We start from the raw sequence: 14219 nt of genomic DNA on the forward strand, positions 1-14219 counted from the left end.
CTGTTTGTTTGTTTGTTTATGATTCTTGGGTTCCTTGTGATTAATACATGGTACTTGTGCGTACCAGTTGTAAATAATATCAGTTAATTATATTGTGCGCCTGTTTCACTGTATTTAATGTATTTTATTGTTCGTTTCGTTCGTGTCCATGTTTCTATGGCAACGAAGTATGTCTTTACCAGAAGCAAGGTTAACATTTACAAGAAACAAAAGTGAAAGAACAAACCGTACAGCCAAGCTCTGTGAAATACCATTTGAGTGGTTACCTGAGTACTTGTATGATATACTATATCGATTTAGAATGGGTATACTAGTAAAACGCTAGAAAACGCGGACTTGTTGCATGCTCTCTTTCATCGTGGTGCGACCTCTACTATTTATCTATTTTCGGTCTGGATGACTTGCCGGTCTGGCATTCATAGGAAATATCGGGTTACTAAGAAATTACCCACAATCCTCCGCAGATTCAAGATGGACGAACTGGAAGTAGAAGTATGCGGTAGCAATGGTGCATATTACAAGGTAAAATAACAGAAATTATGTGTGGATTTGCCTAAATTTGATTTTGCATGGTAGCAGGGATCCCATACAGTGATTTGGTAAAAAAATAGAAGTGAACTTTGTAGCGGAAGTGAAAAGAATTGTGTGTTTTCTCGACGCTGAATAAACAATAAGAGAACATGTCGTGACGCTTCTGAGAAAGGAGCGCCTGGACATTCCTGGTCGAAAAACAGTAGTTTTTACAGTTATTGCAAATAAATCGATAGATAATGAAGGCTGATATACTGGCAGAAAAAATCACGATCTCAATTTAGTGAAATGTAAAAGAATTGGTCTTCAAATTGTTTCGGGGATGTTGTCAACACGAAATATGTGTAAGCTCCATCATTCAATGCAATGGCATGTCGATGGGCTTGCACACTATCTCAATTACTGATTATTGCGTCTTTGATTTCACACTCCTTCGAGATTTGGTGAAATATTTTGACACTCAAGTGGAAACGAGTGCTTAATTCATGCCGTTTAATACTACACGATCGAAAATCAAGAAGCGTGTGCAAAGAGTGTGGAACCGAGGAGAGAAAAAATGTCGAAACAGGGATTCACTCGTAAAAAAAAAATAAAATGATTTCTCGTGGCTGGCCATGGCCATACCACTGTATGAGATAATGAAAGCGATTACTTTTTTTTTAAAACTCCAAGGCCAGTGAGATTGGGTTTCGTAAGTTTTTGCGAGAAGGAATATTACTCATAATGAAATTTGAGATCATATTAATTATGTCATTTACCATCCCAAATGTATGTGATTTGATGTATCATGGAATGCTAAAATTAGCAAGGCTGTCACAGCCAGGTCATCATGTGTGTTTGTCTGTCAGAGCATTGGAAGTTTGAGTTAGTTTGTAGAGGTCAAGTGTCAATCATAACCTTGAACTGGGTTGATGAAGGAATATGATTATATTTTAGGATTTTCCTGTATGTTTTCACAGCTTGTCTACAACTTACTGCACAAGCAAATGACCCCAATGAATCTATCCGATATTCTCTTATTTGTCATGTGACAAGCAAAGTTTTAAATGCCTCGTTCACATTAGGATAATTACAAGTAAAATTTAGTTTTAAAAAAAATGTCTACCAGAGCTACATTTTGTGTAGAAAAAAGTTGGTCAAGAATGAAATGTAATCCTTATGGCTTCACTGATATGATAACACTAATTCCAGGACCTGAGATTGAAATGATGGCTTTTAAGTTATGTAAAGTCCATTTTGATGTTTCTCAGATGATAGCCGAGTTAGAGATTTAGGGACTTCAAATGGCAGACATTCCAAGACTAAATATTTTACTTTCTTGATAATTATATGTGACACTTTCAAAAAAATGTGAATAATGTTACATCATAACAGAATACTGGAAATGGGAAAAGGGGAACCCAAACTGAAATTATAAATGCAAATGTTACAAAACTTGTATTCTTTTCTGTTAGTCACTGATATGTGCACTGCTTGAAGTCATTTTTTAGAAATGGGGTACAAATCACATCTTTACTGGTAAGCAGAAACAAATGATGATATAAAATAATACATGTACTACTGACCACCTACATGACCTAATGCAAATAATATACTAAGATTCAATGCTAAAGAAGGAAAACATTCTGTGTAAAGCATCGTTAGGACACTCTGGTAAGAGTAAGAGTTTTGTAACTACACTTCCCCCTCTCAGATGTAAGTTTCAATAAATTTATCAAACTTTAGATTGAGAAAATGAATGGCAGATATGTATAATGTAATGAATTACCCACCTTTAATGTAGACACAGACTTATCCCTTGTCTGTGGTTAAGAGTGTCGAGGTTAGAGCATTTATTGTTGTTCCAGAGAAGGAAGGGGTTAGGGGTAGGAAAGTGTCTTGATAAAAGGAAATCTTCATAACACATGACCCAGCTGATGATAACTTTTTTTTTTGCATTGCAGTAACAACCATTTTATCAGAAAGTAAAATATAGTTATTTTGGAACTTTTAAGTTAGAAACCAATTGCAGAATTTCAATCTGTCTTGATCAAGCAATGATTTAATTATTCAGCGTTTATGTCTCTTTCAAACCCGTTTATCAACTTGGTCGTCAAGTGTAACCTTTCTTGCAGACATGTGTCAATCCTGATCATTTTGAATAAACTATGGATAATAACTTAGGCAGATAAATAACATATCTTATTCTTTGATACAGTCTTCATCAATGTTAAGATTGATGCCAAGATATTAGCCAATAACTTCATTCTCCAAAATTTCACTCAGAAAAGACTTTCTATACATTCACATTTATATATTCTTTTGATGGCATTGATCAGTGTGTATTACACAACTTTTATGAAGTGTTACCGAAGGACTCAGTTTGTAACATGATAGTAATTTATATATTTTATTTAGTTATCTATTTATTTATTGGATAACCAACGAGAACGTTTAGTTCAGTGTTAGTGCAGGAGGGAACCGGCATAACTGCATTGTACTGTAGTCAAACTGAACGACACTCTTCTTACTTACAGCGTGGTAAATTTAATCAAACCCTGAATGGGTTCGAACCCCGATAAGGTTATAGTTGAACATATTTGTATGTAAGGACACAACTGTTACAAAGATATTGGTGTTGCATTATCTCAACTCATTGTATAAAAACACCTTTTTAAAAGTAAATTAGTTATACAATCCGCTAACAATTGGGTAGCTCTTCATGATAAAGGATACAGATATAGTTACAGTCAGATTAGGATTAATTAAAATTGTAGTGAGAAAAACAACTCTGGCAGAGCTATTGAAAATGTTGGTGTTGAAGAAAACTATGATGCTATCTAACCCATATGGTTCCACTGATAAGATAACACTAAATTATTATGTGAGAACCTGGGATTCAACTATAGGGTTTTAAATTGATGTTCTCAGTCTGAAAAAAGAATTTCAAGAAACTCTCAAAGTGTTTCTTTGGGTCATCTTCCTAACTACTTTTTTGTATTAATTACAGTCCATCCAGTGTTTCACACAATTGAATTGGTAGTTGTCACAGGTACAATAGCGTGATAGATGCAACTTCATTGTGTACTGTAAGTTGTTCAGTTTCTGCAAAATTATTGAACGGCTTTGGAAACCCTAACCTAGAGACTTGGCTATCACCCAAACTGACATTTGATAATTATAATAATGATTCATATATAAAAGATGAATATATTTTAAAAAATGAATGTTCAAGGAAAAAAAACTTTAAAAATTTGAAAAAAAGAAAGAAATTTTTTGACTCTGTGAGTAGAAATTTTCACCACTATGAATATATTGGTTCTTGAATGATGGTTGAGTGGTTTATACCACTTTACTCTTACTTGGGTACCATCCCAGTCTGGGTTTGGTATATTTTGCTAGGCTGTAACTTGTAAGGAAGAAAAGTGTATTCTGTTTTTCCTCCTGCAGTGCGTTAACTTTGACCCCATGAGGATCGGCCCCTCACATGACTTCTTGGAAGACCAGTAATACTGAAACTAAAAATAAAGATTGTTGATATACATATTCGAAATTTATTTCCTATAATTAGATATGTCAAGAAACTAAATGATGAACTTTAGGTCATCGATAGCTTCAGACAGGGGAAGAGGTTGAAGGTAATGAAGATGATAACAGAAATAACCAGGGAAAGTTGAATTTAACAGAAAGTTAAATACCAATTTTGTAAAACTTTTGGGTTGAGCAACCATTGCATCTGTAAACAAGCTAGAGGATTTTGGGGTTGGGTTAACTTAAAGGGTTCTATAAGGTCAAACCCCCTAATGTGAGCAGAGTTTGTTTTCCTGACTTTATGTGGACTACTATACTTCAAGAATCTCCAAATTTTATCCGTGTTATCGCCAGTTTAGTACCTGAAGACCCAGATACCACAAAACCTTGTTTGATATTTATAATAATAATAATTATAATAATAACAAATATTTTGTTGACCCCATGAGGGAAAATTGGGAAACCAGTTAATATTACAATTCTGAAAACAATACAAAACTGATATGATAGGCACAGAATTATTATCGCTTTTATCCTTGTTTGAATTTTTAAAAAACTTGTCCTACATGCCTTCATTAGAATCATAGACAGATGTTTGGTATGGATACCAAAATCTACTGAGTCATGTCCCAATTTTATTTTTGATTTAGATTATCATAGCCTGTCTATGTCACTGATCTGTGTCTACAATAGCACCCTGATTGTAGGCAAAAGCTACTGTCGGCATGGGTCAGTGATGTAGACAGGCCAAGGTTGTGATGTAAAAGTACATGTAGTTCAGGAAGTTGCAAAGAATAGCCATGCACATGAGTCTATTGTTGTAGAAATAAATATACATGTGGTCAACCAGTATCTGTTCACACTAGAGAAATTGCTGTTTACAAAAAGCTGTAAATGTACTCTGGTTACCAATTTACAATACAGATACATGTCAGAAATAATGGTTAAAAGTGATGGGCAGGTAAATTTGTGTGCAAAGTTTCAAAGTTTGGAAGAAAATTTCAACATATTTTGAAAGTGGTGAGAAATTTTATCATCTCCCTAAAAACAATTAGTGACAATGTACTATTATGTAGTACCCCATCCAAATATATAAATATATTTGAATTTGTGAAATTTCTACCAATATGTTGAGTGCTTGTCATTTTGTAACAAATATGATGAGATTTTCATTGTCATAGATACGTAACAAAGTCTTTGTTCAGTGTGAGCCATTATTATGCCAGAAAGACAAAAATATTTCAAGTATTTTGAATTTATGTCTGCAAGCCAAGTTGAACACATTTGAAGAAAATATATGGATAGTAAGTTGACTTTGTTTTAGTTCATGACAATGTGTCTACATCATTGGTTCTGTGGTACAAATGTACTGTAAACAAATGTTCAAATTTGCCAGTATTTTTAATCAATGATGCTTGCCGAGGATGCATATTATTTCTCAATATTTTTCTACATTCAGTCAGCTGGAAATACTTGTAACACTGGGTGGTTTTGTCACTACTTGTCTTTCAACTTGTAGTGACAGGGCCCCTCAAGTCACTTGTATTTTTCATGGCTGAGTAAAGAAAAGTATTGGGGAACATATTGACAATTCTCAATAGCCAACAGTGATGCCTGATAAACACACAGACATAAAGAAAGAGAGAAGTCTGACAATCTTGACGTTTCAGTACTACCAACCTGAGTCATTTTAATTCTTTTCAATGAGTAATACTGAATAATGGGTGCATTCCTAACATTTCTGTATCCTCTCATTTCACTTGAAAAGTGTCAAGTTTTATATGGAAGATGACATGAGGTCATACACTGCATCAAGGGCAGTAAGTCATTTATTGATTATCAAGGACAGACTGTGGTTAAGTTGTCTGGGCTGTAGTTGGGTCCGGTTACCTCATTAACAGTGAAAGCCTAATTTCAAATTTAGGATGTATATATTGTTCAATGAAACACTCTCGTAATTGTTGCACTTTCAAGATGAATTGTAGACTCAAGGGTAACATATGTATCTACGTTAAGGACATACTTCTGGTTAGGATTTCTGAATGGATACCTGATCAAAATTAGTGCTTTTGTGATTGGATGTGTATTTGAGAATACCATGAAACTCCCACAGTATATTATTATTGTTCCTCTGTCAAGACAAGATGTTGAATGTTTGTCATGGGTTAAGTCATTATTGACATGAAGGGTTGATGAGTTGTTGCAAGTTTGGGTTTGGGTTTGGGGTTGGCGTGGGTTTGGGTAGGTGGGGTATAGAGTTTTGGTACATGTACCTTATTAGGAAACGATAACATTTTATCAAATTAATGGCACAAGGAATGTACAATGTATATTGTATAATGAAGTTCTGTACTACTTGTTCTTTCAAGACTGAAGTTGCAATATTTTTGTCACGAGTAAAATCATTATTGATTATGGGCAGATTGTACTTGAGTTGTGTGTGGGGTGGGGCAGAAGGAGCTGTATCTACATGTAGGTGGGTTTAGTTACCTTACCTGCAACATACATGCACATTCATTGAAACTCAATATTTTTTTTATAAGTTGTAGAATATTTTTTCATTGTTGTAATTATGGGCTGTGTATGGTTGTTGTTGTTGTTGTTATTATTGTTGTTGCTTTTGTTGTTGTTGTTGTTGTTATTGTTGTTGCTGTTGTTGTTATTGTTGTTGTTGGGTGGGGGGTCATTGGGTATAGTTACCCGTAACCTAATTAGAATATCCATTCAGTGAAATTGCACATAACTTGTTTTGTCAGGATAATTCCGATAAGTTGAACAATGTTTGTCAAGAGTAAATTCATTATTGATATTAACTTAAGGGTGCATATAGATTGTGGTTGAGTTGTCTGGACTACTGGGTTAGTTTACTTTGTTAGAAATGCTTGCATATTGGGAACATATGTACAATGAAACTCTCCCCACAAGTGTAACTTGCTCTTCCAAGATAAGTTTTGGAATATTTGTCAATGGAACACATTTCTAGAGAGTGTGGTGGATGTTACAGGGTAGACTGTGTCTGAGCATAGGTGGGTTGGGTTGTACCTCAGTAAGAATAATGATCTTTTTTGGAACATGCATTTTACAATGTCAATGAAACTTTCCCACAGGTAATTGTAACTGTTACTCTTTCAAGATAAGTTGTAAACTATTTAACAATTTGAAAGATGTGAAGGATGACCTGACTAAGTTGTCTGGTCATTGAATGGGTTGGTTACCGTATTGAAACCTGATATCTCTCTGTATGACATATAATGAAGCCCTGTTATGATAACAAGTGTTACCCATTCATGACAAGTGGTAGAATATTTATTTTTACCTTTCAGAATTTGTTACACTGGAATTTTTTTTAACAAAGGTTTGTTACACTGATGTTAAGTATGTAAACACATGTTGTAAAACCAGAGAGACGGTACGCTTGTAGGAGGTGACAGTTTTGACATACGAGGGTAAGAGGCTCGTTAGAAATTACAAGAGGTCTCCCCACCCCTGTATCCTGTTAGAGAGAACACTGCACAGTAGTGTTTCTAGCGTGAGTAAGTAAGCTACCTTGTGGGATGAATTTTAGCTATTAGTGTATTCCCAGGGGAGGAGTTCTCATGATTCAGTCTATAATCTTCAAATTTGGATCATAAAACTTTCCTTCAAATATCTCATAACCAACAGTTTGTTGTGTTCAGACCAGAGAAATTAATATCATTTGAAGATACACATAACTTCTCAGTCAGTAGAAAAAAGAAAATTGTAATCAACTTGTTAGAACCTAAGGGGCGAGATCAATAGTTCATTAGGATAAAAAAATGAATTCTTTTAGTTAGGCCTCAGACCCCCCTTCCCCCCCTCATCACAACCCACCCCACCCCACCCCACCCCTTCTAACGAAATCAGCCAAAATTGAAAATGTTTTGGACAGCACAATCAATTTCAAATCAGTATGTAGTAGTATGTAGTGCTTATGAATTCAAGCTGATATGTATAGAAAAAATCGTTCTTTTGTTGACATTTTTATTTTAGTGCCATGCATCTATTTCTCAATTTGACAACATAAAGAGTAAAATCGATTTTGTAGGATAAGAACTAAAATGGCTCAAAAACCACCCCAAAGTAAAAGAAGTTAATTTTTTTATCCGACATTGAAATATTGATCTTACCCCTAATGGTTTGTGTGTTGAATCTCAAGAATATTTAAACAGTAACTGTTGTGCCAATATAGAAGTTTTTGTGTAATTTGTAGCCAGTATTAATGTTTAATAAAATCAAATATTTACATTAATTAGATGTCAAAGAGAAATATTTTATAGCCAAATATTGAGGTACACATATCAGTTAAGTTGAAATATTATTGTTTTTCATTATGACTTGCTAATATTTGATATAATAATATTTATCAAAATGTAATTATTGAAATCAAAGTATTTACATAATTCAGTTATGAAATATAAATGTTGAATAACAACCAAATGTTACAAGAAAGTGTAGATATGAAATATAAGTACATATACACAGTACACAAATAAAGTTGATCATTAGTTATTCTCCATGATGATTTATTGAAGTGACATACATATATGGATTTGTAATTTATGTATATATGGATTTTTAATTTACAAAACAGTTTTTTCAAGGTATTGTTCTTTGTTAGGGGCAGTAAGTAGGGGGTCCTACAAGTTTTACTGTGGTTTCATACCATTATTATAGTTGAAGAAACAAAACTTTTCTTGACTCCCTCCCATCCTTATCAGGCTCCAAACCATAGTGAAAAACTGAAAATCACCCTCCATTTTGCCATCACAAACTTTGATTCTCATTTTCAGCATGTTTGTATGTGAGAATGTGACATATGTCTTGAAGGTTACAGAACTTTTGTGTCATTGAAGTCAAGGTCTTCTGATTAATAATTCTTCAGGGAAATATTCATTGTCACATGCTGTAAAATGTGCATTGTCATATACCAGTTTGAGTTTGCCATAACAGTGCAATGATAAATTACTGTAAAATGTGCAGTCATATACCAGTTTAAGTTTGCCATAACAGTGCAATGATAAATTACTGTAAAATGTGCATTGTCATATACCAGTTTAAGTTTGCCATAACAGTGCAATGATAAATTACTGTAAAATGTGCAGTCATATACCAGTTTAAGTTTGCCATAACAGTGCAATGATAAATTACTGTAAAATGTGCATTGTCATATACCAGTTTGAGTTAGTTTGCCATAACAGTGCAATGATACATTACTGTAAAATGTGCAGTCATATACCAGTTTAAGTTTGCCATAACAGTGCAATGATAAATTACTATAAAATGTGCATTGTCATATACCAGTTTGAGTTAGTTTGCCATAACAGTGCAATGATAAATTACTGTAAAATGTGCAGTCATATACCAGTTTAAGTTTGCCATAACAGTGCAATGATAAATTACTGTAAAATGTGCAGTCATATACCAGTTTAAGTTTGCCATAACAATGCAATGATAAATTACTATAAAATGTGCATTGTCATATACCAGTTTGAGTTAGTTTGCCATAACAATGCAATGATAAATTACTGTAAAATGTGCATTGTCATATACCAGTTTAAGTTTGCCATAACAGTGCAATGATAAATTACTATAAAATGTGCAGTCATATACCAGTTTGAGTTTGCCATAACAGTGCAATGATAAATTACTGTAAAATGTCCAGTCATATACCAGTTTGAGTTTGCCATAACAGTGCAATGATAAATTACTGTAAAATGTGCATTGTCATATACCAGTTTGAGTTAGTTTGCCATAACAGTGCAATGATAAATTACTGTAAAATGTGCATTGTCATATACCAGTTTGAGTTAGTTTGCCATAACAGTGCAATGATAAATTACTGTAAAATGTGCATTGTCATATACCAGTTTGAGTTAGTTTGCCATAACAGTGCAATGATAAATTACTGTAAAATGTGCAGTCATATACCAGTTTAAGTTTGCCATAACAATGCAATGATAAATTACTATAAAATGTACATTGTCATATACCAGTTTGAGTTTGCCATAACAGTGCAATGATAAATTACTGTAAAATGTGCAGTCATATACCAGTTTAAGTTTGCCATAACAATGCAATGATAAATTACTATAATAGTATAAAATGTACATTGTCATATACCAGTTTAAGTTTGCCATAACAATGCAATGATAAATTACTGTAAAATGTACATTGTCATATACCAGTTTGAGTTTGCCATAACAGTGCAATGATTGAGTTTGCCATAACAGTGCAATGATGAGAGACTGCTACAGTGCTAGTTGTAAAATTGCATTTTCAGATTGCCACTTTGAGTAAGTTTGCCTGAAGTGGTATTAAAAACACAATGTACTTTTCTATATGGTATAACAGAACATAGATGTAACTTTTGAGTTTGTGTGGCATAACAGTGCAGTGCGATCATGAGACTGCTGTAAAATATGTAATATCATCTACCAATTTAAGTTAGTTTGCCATAAATTTGAGTTTAGTTTGCTATAAATTAGAGGTAGTTTTTTTCAAAACATACATTGGTGAGATTATGGGCATTTTCAAAATACCAGGTTGAGTGAGTTCACCATAACATTTTCACGCAGTGATGTGACTGCTGTAAACATAAACAAATATGCAAGCCATGAGTTGGTTGACTTTGTGAGTGTATAGATCAGAATGCTATCAATGGGGTTCATACCTTCATACATAATGGTATGAGATACGACTGGCTGTTAGAGGCTGTCTGGATATGATATGGGTCTATTACATAGTTGAATCAGTGTTGATGCCCTGGCTTGCATTACTAGTAAATTCTGCCAGTCATGCATAGTAGGGGATGAGTCACAGAAAGAATGCAGAATGGTGGACTGGCCATACAATGGATACATATTGTAGTTGAGTTAGGGAGTTAGATCAAGGTCATGTTATGGATAGGAGAAGGGTCAGACCCTCTAACTTAAACGTGATATGTATGATATGGGTGAGTCACAATTAGTGTTAGAATGCAGAACAGTGGACTGACTATATACAATATAAATTATGTACTATATTCTAATCAAGCTAGGGAGTTATTATCAGCATCATGTTATGGGTGGGAATTGTCAGACCTTCTAATTTAAACTTGATCGATGTATTATTAATTTTATGAGTTGATATGGTTTCAGTTCTTTGTCTCTGAATCACTGTATTCTCATGTCTGTTTATAGCTTACTTCAAAGAAATTGTTACTGATATAAATAGAGGATATATTTTATCTTGTACAATATGTTACTGAGTCCATTTGTGAAAAATCTTTGGGAGAACACTGAGTTCTGAACATCAGTGAAGTTTTATTAGATAAAGTATTCATAGAAACATATGCATACAGAGTGAGTAAATTGAATTAAAGATATAATACATTATGCTTTACATCCCACTTAACTTTGTTAGTTCATAGACTGTGAAGGGGACTGTCTATGCTCAGTTCAAGGCAGTGTACAATAAAGGAATTGACCACTTATTTTGTGTGTGTGTGTGTGTGTGTGTGTGTGTGAGAGAGAGAGAGAGAGAGAGAGAGAGAGAGAGAGAGAGAGAGAGAGAGAGAGAGAGAGAGAGAGAGAGAGAGAGAGAGAGAGAGAGAGAGAGAGAGAGAGAGAGAGAGAGAGAGAGAGAGAGAGAGAGAGAGAGAGAGAGAGAGAGAGAGAGAGAGAGAGAGAGAGAGAGAGAGAGAGAGAGAGAGAGAGAGAGAGAGAGAGAGGGAGGGAGGGAGGGGGGGGGGGCTGTGACAGTGTACATCTACATAACTGAACCAACAGACATTTTGCTAACATAGGCATATCATCAGTTAGTAGTTATGTTACACACTTTGAGGTTATTAGTATATTACTATTAGAAAATAAACTTTATCTTATCTCTATGATTGTTACACAAATATTCACATTAATGAAGATTACAGTGTGTTAGCCAGGATTAACAGCTATCAGTGAAACCACTAGTAGTCATAAAAGAGAGAGAGAGAGAGGGAGGGAGGGGGGGGGGGCTGTGACAGTGTACATCTACATAACTGAACCAACAGACATTTTGCTAACATAGGCATATCATCAGTTAGTAGTTATGTTACACACTTTGAGGTTATTAGTATATTACTATTAGAAAATAAACTTTATCTTATCTCTATGATTGTTACACAAATATTCACATTAATGAAGATTACAGTGTGTTAGCCAGGATTAACAGCTATCAGTGAAACCACTAGTGGTCATAAAAGACTTAAACAGTGCTACTCTGTAGGTTTAAAGTATTAAAAAAGGGAACATTTAATTGTAGGACTGCTATCTGCTACTAAAAGTAAAACTAAAAGATACTGCTTGTGTGCATTGGCATGTGGTTTACATTGGGCTTTCATTGAGCAAGTTTACAGAGTTTGTGCATGTGGTAAGTGGCATGCCATGTATGAATTTCACAAATGATTTGTATGTGGTGTGCTTGTTTCACTAATGGAATGCATTTTGTGCTGTGAGTGACACACTTTCATAGACTTCAGTGATATAATGCCCTCTTCAATTTAATAATGGACTCTTTGGAATGTCATGTAATCAGTGTGTGCCAAGCATGTGAAATATATTTGTCAATAGGAAGGAAGGTGTTTAGCTTGTTTTGATAAATGAATGTTGTTTTCCCCCACTTCTTCAAGTTCTTAGATACACTCTTATCTTGCTGTAAATTTCACCTGTGTATAATTTTCAAATTCTTTTCACTTAGATTCTGTCCATACTATCATCACAAACTTTTTGTAACTCACTGAAGAAGAGGGGCTCGGTACCCTCAAAATATTTGGGTTGGAAATGTATGCTTTGTGATGATACTATATGGAATTAAAACAAATTGTTTTAGTGAAATTTGCTGGCAGTTTGTTTTTAACCCTGTCTACTGAGCTGCAGTAAATCCCATGAAATACCTACATGTAGCTGGGCTTTCTTCTTTGTTTCTATGTTTGGTGGTACAGCTATTCACATTTGCACTTTATACAAACAATAATAGTACCTGTGTATGTATTACTACTTTGCAGCTACTTTTCACATTTTGCCTGCTAGTGCTACTTTTAATTTAAATACAGTAGCAACATCACTGCAGAAATTTTAACCTTACAATATAAACAAAAAGTTATGGTGTTTAAATACTAGAAGTAAAAAAAAATATAGATTTTATTTCAAATGCCATCCCAGTCATTATTGACCAGAATTACACAGCATGTGAAACGTGTAATAATTCTCGGAATTGCATTTTACTGCATGCTAGAAGGTCAAAATAGAACAAGATGGTTGACTTATTCTCAAGTGCACCTATAGTAATGCATGAGTAGCTGATGAAGTGGAAGTTATGGTGTCTACCAAGAAATCAAGTACATCACATGTACATTTACATGTATAATTATTTTTTTACGACTAATGATAATATTTATTCACAGCGAGTTAAAAAAAAAATTAAGGTGAATCCCGAATTTTTGTTGATGTCTCATCAGCATTGTCAAGGGTGTAGTAAAGTGGACTGTCTTCATGTGGCTTGGACAAATTTATTTTTGTTTCTATGAATAGAAATTTATATTTGTCACTATGAACCCAAGGTCCATGAACAGTAATTCTCACAGTTATTTTTATGGCATTCCTAGGTCGTAGAATTCTATTTTAGTTTCGGGTATAAACAAGGAGTGAGATCAAATTTTGGTTTAGCTCATAGATTTCCAGAGCATTGATAGAAATTAGAAACTGCAAATGATACGGTAATTGTGACATTTAGAGCAACAAAGGGTAAAGTTATTATTCATGTCACCACCAATCTATACATTGTGACCTAAATGATGACTCATAGGTTATTATATTAATTGACATACTTGTAATCACAGACATAGGTTATAGCAAACAGTGTGGGCAAGAGAAGGCACTTAAGTAATCACAGACATTGGTTTACAAACATGCAGACAAGGCAGAACGACTGTGGACTCCAACTGGATTTTGTATACCAAGCCTGTTTATGAATTCCAACAAATACACAAAAATCTGACTTTTAAGTTTTAGTGTTAGGGTTGTTAGACTATGGAATATATATGTACATGTGTAGTAAGGTATTTGAGGTTGTATCAATCCAATACTGTTACACTGTGGGTTGGGTTTCAGGTGGGCCAACATGTGTATGTGTATGTGTAGGGG

General features: G+C 34.2%; 1 protein-coding gene across 4 annotated transcripts in view; it reads left to right on the forward strand.

Moving 5' to 3' along the window:
- Positions 1–470: 470 nt before the first annotated feature.
- Positions 471–14219, forward strand: part of LOC144441892 (RNA-binding protein FXR1-like) — a 45982-nt gene continuing 32233 nt past the window's right edge. For all 4 annotated transcript variants that reach the window (XM_078131143.1, XM_078131145.1, XM_078131146.1 and 1 more), the window contains exon 1: positions 471–522. In XM_078131143.1, the coding sequence (XP_077987269.1) occupies positions 472–522 (51 nt within the window). In that variant the 5' untranslated portion in view covers position 471. The remainder of the gene's footprint in view (positions 523–14219) is intronic.

The sequence above is a fragment of the Glandiceps talaboti genome, chromosome 11, assembly GCF_964340395.1.
Source record: "Glandiceps talaboti chromosome 11, keGlaTala1.1, whole genome shotgun sequence".
Taxonomy (NCBI): domain Eukaryota; kingdom Metazoa; phylum Hemichordata; class Enteropneusta; family Spengelidae; genus Glandiceps; species Glandiceps talaboti.